Genomic DNA, 8058 nt, shown 5'->3' on the forward strand with positions numbered 1-8058 from the left:
TCAGAGGTTGGTTACGTTTGTGTTTTCAGGACACAGCTGCTTCTCTGGGGTGTCCTTGTCTTTGGGGGTGTCTCCTTGCGCCTTGCTTTGCCTGCCCTGTTCTCTCTTCTGGAGGACATAGAAGCTGCCCCCCATGAAGAGGGCGGTCAAGACGAGGATGAAGGTGGACAGGTAGAACAGGTAACTGAAGTTGTTGGTGGCGTCCAGGAGGAGCCCTGGAGGAGAGAGAGCAAGTGAGAGCACCACCCTGGGGCTGCCAGGCCTCCCTCCCGTGGACTCTGTACTCCGTAAGCTCAGCAGTTTGATCATCCAGAGCATCGGGGCTGGCACCCGAGACATCCAGGAGCTATCTGCTGGATGAAGGTGGGGTGGAAGCACTCGGTGTCCTTTGACCTGGAGGAAAGGAGTTCTGTGGCCAGAAGAGAATCTAAGGTGACTCCTCGGCCTTGGTGGCCAGGGTGTTTGCTCAGCCACCTCCCAGACCCCACCCCTCCTGGGTGGTTCTCGCCACTTCTTGGCTTAGAAAACGATCTCAGAAACTGGGACTTGCAAAGCAACGCTGGGGTGCACGTCCCGTGTCTGACCGCAGGGCCTGCGCACGGCTCACTTGGAATGTCACGTGTCTTACTGCCACACTCAGTTACGTTCGCTCCAGCATACATCACTGGCGGGGTCACAGGCATGCGTCTGCTCCACCTCCACTGTAAGTAGGGGCTGAAGGGCCTGCTTGCAGTCACGTGGCTGCAGGTGGAGGCGGCAGAAATTCTCCACAGTTTACAAGTGCCATGGTGTCTCAGGGCGCAGAGGGACCATCAGCAAACACGTGCCTGTGCCTGCTGGGTTCTCGATGAAGCTCCTCCTAACTGCGTGACTGCAGAGCCTCCAACAGACCCGGGGGCACCCGCTGTCGCTACAGCATACCCACTTCACTGATATGCCAATCCAGTGCTTTGTGGCTCTGCAGGGGAAGCTGCCACGTGCTATGCCAGCCAGCACATGGTATCAGAGCCAGTATCAGGTGCCAGTCCTGGCAGAACCACTTCTGTCCCAGCTCCCTGATGATGTGCTTGGGGAAGCAGAAGAAGGTGGCCCAAGCACTTGAGCACCTGCTCCCACCTGAAGGACCGGGATGGAGCTCCAGGCTCCTTACTGTGACTTGGACCACCTCTGGTGGTCACAGCCATTTAGAGAGCGATGGGACATTCTCTCCCTCTCACCCCTTCTTTCTCTCACTCTTTTCCTCCCTCCACTCCCCTCTCACTTCTCTCTGCCTTTCAGGCAAATAAAATGAATCTTTAAGGGAAAAAAGGAGAAAAAGAAAATCAGGGGCCAGCACGATTGCTCAGCACACTAATCCTATACCTGCAAATGCCAGCAACCCATATGGGCTCAGCTTTGTGTCTTAGCTGCACTTTCAGTTCAACTTCCTGCTTGTGGCCTGAGAAAGCGGAGGAGAATGTCGCCAGTCCTTGGGTCCTGGGAAGGTTCCTGGCTCCTCCTGGCTTCCGATCAGCTTAGCTCCTGCCCTTGCAGCTGTCTGGGGAGTGAATCAGCAGATAGTTTTTCTCTGTGTTTCTCCTTCTTTCTGTAAACCTGCCTGGAGGTGTTACCAGACTAGGCCAACTCTGGGGCGACTTTTCCCCCTTTGCCCTACTCTCCTTCCCCTGCCCCCACCCCCAGGCCACATTTCCCAGGGTCTCACCTGCCAGGGGCGGGGAGATGAGGGCAGCTATGCCATCCAGGACGGTGGAGAGGCCCAGGGCACTGGGGAACCGGTCCATCGAGACGATGTCCATGAGGACCTGGAAGATGAGGACGCCAATGCCACTCATGGACACGCTGTACAGCAGGCAGTAGGCCACCAGTACCCGGAAGTCAGCGGACGCTGCACCGATCAGGTTGGTGAGCCCGTTGAGCAGGACTGCGAGGCTGAACAGGTACTTGCGGTAGCGGGCCAAGGCCCGGTGGCCCATAAACAGCCCGCCCACGGGACGCAGGACGATGTTGCTCAAGCCGATGATGGACACGAGTAGGGCAGCCCGGTGCTCGTCCACGCCGTGCCACATGGCGTAAGGGACCAGGAAGATCTGAGGCAGTGGGAGGCCCATGATCAGGCACATCACGCCCACGGTGTACACGCAGTAGGCCCGGTTGTGTAGCAGAATGTCGAAGGCCAGGTGGCGCTGCACGGCCCGGCCGCAGGCTGCCAGGCAGCTCTGTGCAGGTGGCTTTGACAGTGGAGGAGGGGCACTTTCTGTAGTCTCAGAGGTCCGGGTGGTGGTGGTGGCCACTGGCCTCAGGAGGGCCCCGCAGACGCAGCCGTGGAGGAGGACCCCGCCGAAGATGAGAAAGGAACCTCTCCAGCCCAGTTCCTCCAAGAGGTAGCGGGACAGGAGGGGCCACAGGGTGATGCCCAGAGAGGCACCCGCTGACGCCAGCGCGTTGGCCAGCGCCCGCCGGCGGACAAAGTACAAGCCCAGCACCGTGATGCCCGACTGGAAACTGAAGCTCATGCCCAGGCCTGTGGTGCGAGAGGGGAGACCAGCTCAGGGGAGTGCCCTGGCACACCAGTACCCACCTTCAGTTGGGCCTCCGTGTCCCTGAGGGACGAAGAAGGCCTCAACCACAGGCAACCCCCTTTTGATCTGATTTCCCAAAGCTGTCCAAGGCAATCCAGTTCCCTTCTCATGGCACCACATTACCCGTCCACCACAAATATGTATTTATTTATTATCATTTTTGTTGGGAAGTCAGGGAGAGACAGAAAGTGATTTTCTGCCTGCTGTCTGGCTCACAACGAAAAGCATTCACAACAGCTGCAGCTGGACCAGGCTGAAACCAGGGGCCAGGAGCTCCCTCTAGATCACCCACGTGGGTGGCGGGAGCCGAGGACTCGGCCATCACCTGCTGCTTCCCAGGACCCACGTCAGGAGGAAGCCAAAATCAGAAGCAGAGCCTTGGTGTAAACCCAGGCACTCTGATGAGGGCTGTGGGTTAGGTCACAAGCAGTAACTTAGCCAGCTGTGCCACAGTGGCAGCCCTCACTGGCCATCTGGCCTGCACTCTGTCCTGACCCCTGCTTCCTCCCCATGCGGGCCCTGGGAGGCGGTGATGATGACTTGTTGAACTGTTCTTGCCACTCATGTGGGAGACCTGGCTCGAGTTCCTTGTTCCTGCTTTTGGAATGAACCAGGGAATGGAAGCTGTCTCTCTCTGTCTCTCTCAGCCATCTAACCCTCTTTCTATGCCAACACCCCTCCTGGGCACCGGCATGTCCTTCTAGTGCCATGCAAATACTGGAGACCTCTGTCATCCACACTTGCCTCCCCTTAGTGCTCCCATCGGGCCCTGCCACCTGTGCCAGCCTGGCTCTGCTCACAGCCTCCCATCCTTGTGGGACTCAGGGGTGGGTCTGGCCCTCCGTCTTTCTGACTCCCCTGTGCTTCCGTACCTTTTACTCACTATGGAAGGAGAAATGATTCTTGCTTCTCCTTCCGCCTCTCTGGCCAATCCTTCCTGGCTGGACCACTAGGCGTCTTCAACTCCCCACCCTCCATGCCGTGGGGACAGCAGGCAAACCTCTCCTCTCTGTGTCACCCACCGCATAGCTCTGAAGGGCTGGCTCCAGCTTGCGCCTTCTGCTTGACCCCAGACTGAACACGCCCAAACTGGCCTGGCATCTCCCCAACCTGTCCCTCCCCCATGTTCTCCCCAGGGACTTGGGGCAGCAAGTCATGGGGGTCCTCTGTTCTGCGCTCTGGCAACCTCTTCCAGCATCTCACCTGTCTGTCAGAACCTCCCCACCGCCGCACACGCCCTTCCAAGCACTCCACCCCCATGCTGTTCCCACCCTGGCCACGTCACCGCTACGCCCTTCCCCAGGGAACCACTTATCAAGTCTCCTCACCTCAAAGGTGTTTATCCGTGTCCCCCCTGCCCCGAGTGCCCCATTGAGGTAGCGACTCCCCAGCCCTGCTCTTGGCTGCCTTGGATGTCCTGGGACTTCACCTTCCTTTACTTTCCTTGTTTCATATCCTGCCAGCCCTCCTGCCCCCAAGGCCAGGAACCTGCCACTCTGTCTTCCCAAGCATCGCTGCCATCATAAATACTTGAACGTTTTCATGTATTCGTGTGGCTTTGTGTCTGCCGCACTTGGCTGTGAGAGTTCTAGAAGATTAAGAGGCTGGTCCTGGGGAGGGCAAACATTTTAAAGCGGCCACTTGGAATGCCCACAACACACATGGAGAACCTAGGTTCAAGCCCCAGCTCAGCCCCTCATTCCAGCTCCCTGCAGCAGGTGCCTGCCTCCCGCACAGGAGTGCTCGACTGAGTGCTAGGCTCCTGGCCTCTGCCTGGCACAGCCCCACTTGTTGCAGCTGTTTTTTTTTTTTTTTTTAAAGAATATACTTATTTTTATTGGAAAGGCAGATTTACAGAGAGGAGATACAGAGAAAGATCTTCATCTGCTGATTCATTCCCCAAATGGCCACAATGGCTGGAGCTGAACCTATCTGAAGCCAGGACCAGGAGCCAGGAGCCCCCTCTGGCTCTCCCACATGAGTACAGGGTCCCAAGACTTTGGGCCATCCTCCACTAAAAGCTTTTCCATGACACAGGCAGGGAGCTGGATGGGAAGTACAGCATCCTGGACATGAATTGGAATACATATGAGGTCCTGGCACTTAAAGTCGGAGGATTAGCAAATTGAGCCGTTGCACCAGCCCCTGTTGTAGCTATTTGGAAGAATGATCCAGTTATGAATAGAATCAAAGTCTCCCCTCTTCCCCCAATTTCTCTGTCTTTATTTGTAAAATAAATTAAGGTGGAAAAAGTGGTTTGTTTGCCCTGTGCACGTGCGCATGGTCTGTTTAGTCACGATGGAATGGCGGTCACCTGTGATGAATCCTGCAGTAAAGTAGAGCTGGCCGAGAGTGCTGGAGAAGGAGCTGGCCACCATGCCCAGGCTGGCCAGCAAGGCCCCCAGCATCATGGTCACTCGACAGCCAAAGCGTCCCACCAGGATGCTGCACACGGGCCCTGTGGGGAGGAGACGCCAACAGGTGGCAGGTGAATGGTGGAGGGAGAGTAATGACGGGTGAGGGAAGGAGACAATGGGCAGAGTCGGCTGGGCAGCTTCTCCAGCCCTGGAGCCTGTTGGCCTGGTTTCCCAACTCATCTCGTCACGGACTAACTAACCACGTGTTTGAGGATGACCTGATTTCGTGCTGTACCTCACTTTCCCCCCACAAAGTGAGTGGTAGGATTGGGTGGTGTTTGACCATGACAGGGGTCCCTGTGGGACCCACCCTGGCCCTGGGCTGCACTGACCGAGACGGATTCCAACTGGGTGAAAGGGGACTGACTCATCACCTGTGGGGATACTCGTTGTAAGGGGTCTGTATGTGTGTGTGTGTTGGTGGGGGAGGGCTGCATCCCAGGGCGCCCTCAGCCTCTGTGTCACTTGCCTCCTCCCCTCCAATCTTCAGGGAGATCTGGCCACAGCCCTCTTTTCACTTTCCAACGAGCAGGAGGGGGGGACCCTGGGCCATTCTGTGCCTCTTTGCATTGGTCTCTGGAATGTTCTGGAAAAAATCAGGTGGGATAGCTTCTCCTCTCCCCGTCACCTCCTGACACCAACAGTCTGCATGGGGACTTTCAATTCCCTGCGGGCCCCCCGACCACCTACGTTCTCTCCAGCCTGCACCTGAGCAAGCAGATGCCAGCCAGTTCTTCCTGGAAGCTCACAGAGGTCTCCTTCCCAGAGCACCCTGCCCCCAAGCACACGTCACGGGGCTTGTCACAGCCCTAGGGTGCACCTGCCATTGCCTGCCATGTGCAGTGGAGAGGGGAAAAAGTGTGTGAGCCAGCGTGGGTGAGAGCGGGGGGCGAGGAAGCAGCCCACTGCCGGAGACGACCACACTCAGGCTGGGAGCAGCAGGAGAGGTGAGGGTGGACACGCCCCCATCCACAGGTCCTGCACCCTGAGCTTCAGGGCTGACGCTGAAAAGGCGACTCTAGGGAAAGCCCTGAGTCATGCAGGTGGGGCGGGGCCTTGCAGGCAGGCAGGTGTTCCCTGTGCAGTGGCTCTCACCCTGCTGCTGCTGCCACTGTGGGCCGACCTTGGACCCTCTGCCTGTTTATTCTCCAGACCTCTCTAAGGTACAGGGACGGGGAGGGCTTCAGTCATGTTCAAGTTCAATACGTCTATGACATCCCTAATGAGCCTCAGCTGGAGGGGGGATGTCTACCACCATGAGATGGACACACAGGAATCCCACAGCGACTGGGTGCCTGCTAGGGCGTGGGGAGCCCAGAGCTCACTGTGCAGGAAGGGGTCCCCACAGGTGTTCAGCTCTGGTGGCCAGCCCCTTCTGGACCTGACTGAGAAACAATTACCCAAGAGCCCCATTACCTTCCCCAATCCTGCGGGCCAAAACGAAGCTGGCAAGCTCTCCCAAGCTGGGAAGGTCTTCTAGGGCCAGGTGGAAGGGGTGGCAGCAAGGGAGCTGGGGTCAGCTGGGGCAAGATGAAAGGGGGGTGTGGAGCACCCCCATGAGTTCGCCCTCTGTGGGAGTGCCCCCTAGGAGCCCCCAGGGTCGAGGACAGGCCCCTGTGCTCCAGGACTCTAGTAGAGAATGTTCCATGAATAGTTCCTGCCCTGTTTCCATCACTGGAGAGGTGTGTACATCTCTGGGATTCCCAGCCAGGACCCAGGGACGGCTGACAGAAGCAGAAGGGGGAGATTGGGGTGCCCCAGCCCCTGCCAACCTCCTCCTGCAGGGAGTCCCCGGGGACAATGCTTGCTCTTCCCCTTTCTTGCTTTAAGATTTTCTCTTACACATCTGTGCTGATAACTCCTAGGCCGGCTGAGTTCCCAGCCCCCACATGGTCTTCCCTGTCTCCCATACGGGAGATGGGCAGAATGTTGGGTGTCACTCCCATATTACAGACACAAACATTGAGGTGCAGGCAGATCGTCTGGTTTGGACAAAGGCGACAGAGCCGTGGCCGCTGCTACTGGCAGCCACCTCCTCCCAGTCTCCACACACACTTTGTTTGGCTCAGGGGTCTGCGAGGCCCCTCTAGGGACTGTGCCTAACCCTGCACCCATGGTGCTTCCCACTCACCCCATCCTCAGCCTAGCTGGACTCTAGCCAGGGGCCGGACTTTGCAGAAATCAGGGGAAATCTCAGGAATTCACCCAGGAGGCAAAGCTGGTGGCCTCCTCCTCCTCCACGGCCCCCTCCCATATCCTCCTCCTCCCCTGGCCCCTCCCCTTGCTGCTCACCTCCAGCGTGGAGCATAGCTACCAGGATGGAGGGAAACCAGGAGGTCTCGCTGTTGCTGGCCTGGAAGTCATGCTGTAACTCGGTGAAGAAGATGCCGATACAGGACGGGAACCCCAGGGTCAGGCCCTGGGTCAGCACAGCAGCCAGCAGAACGACCCAGGCCCAGCTGCCGTCTACTTGCTCCAGGGCCCGGGGCATCCTGTGGCCAGCACCACTGCGGTCCCACTGCCTGTGGAGGTACAGAACAGAGCCCCTCAGTTGGCAGGCTGCCTGTCCTCCCCTGCCCTCCTGCCACCTGCCCTGGGTAGATCAAACTGCTCTCTTCCTTGTGCTGCAGCACCAGGCATCACCTGGGGGCACCGCCCCCTGGGAGGTGGCCAGAAGGACTCAGCATCTCCTTTCACCCACTTCCCAGCCTGGCAGGAGGTGGCAGGGGTAGGGCCGGAAGTGCTGGGCTGGTGGCATAAGGCAAGTGTGTAGAATTCTTCCCAGGTATTACATCACCTGGCAGTCAGCAGGTGAATCGTCCTTGGAGCAGACCTCTGGGGCCAGGGGAACGCCAAGGTCCCCAAAGGCACAAAAATGGGACACTTTCTCCAATACTTGTGGCCAGGGTTCCTGCATAGACTTTCACAATGCCACCGTCCAGTGCTGCTGCGAAGGCCAGAGTGAGAAAGCTTGTGCTGTGTGCAGCCAAGCGGCAGACACACAGCCAACAGCTCATGGGGACACCCAAGCAGCTGCTTTCGAGGATGAGGCACGGTCGTAC

At 58.1% G+C, this 8058-nt stretch overlaps 1 protein-coding gene across 3 annotated transcripts; it reads right to left on the minus strand.

Annotated features, from left to right (window-relative positions):
• On the minus strand, nt 1–7487 carry SLC16A5 (solute carrier family 16 member 5). Of its 3 annotated transcripts, XM_040989432.1 has the most exons (4): nt 7289–7487; nt 4894–5037; nt 1703–2521; nt 1–215 (listed from the first exon to the last, which is right to left on the minus strand). In XM_040989432.1, the coding sequence occupies exons 1-4, from the start codon at nt 7485–7487 to the stop codon at nt 1–3; spliced, it is 1377 nt and encodes a 458-aa protein (XP_040845366.1). The 3 variants fall into 3 exon arrangements, with proteins under 3 accessions (XP_040845366.1, XP_040845367.1, XP_040845368.1); XM_040989433.1 differs by lacking the exons at nt 1703–2521; nt 4894–5037; XM_040989434.1 differs by lacking the exons at nt 1703–2521; nt 7289–7487 and having other exon boundaries at nt 4894–4990.
• Nucleotides 7488–8058: the final 571 nt, after the last annotated feature.

This window comes from Ochotona curzoniae, unplaced genomic scaffold (assembly GCF_017591425.1).
Source record: "Ochotona curzoniae isolate NIBS_2020 unplaced genomic scaffold, NIBS_Ocur_1.0 contig_523, whole genome shotgun sequence".
Lineage (NCBI taxonomy): Eukaryota > Metazoa > Chordata > Mammalia > Lagomorpha > Ochotonidae > Ochotona > Ochotona curzoniae.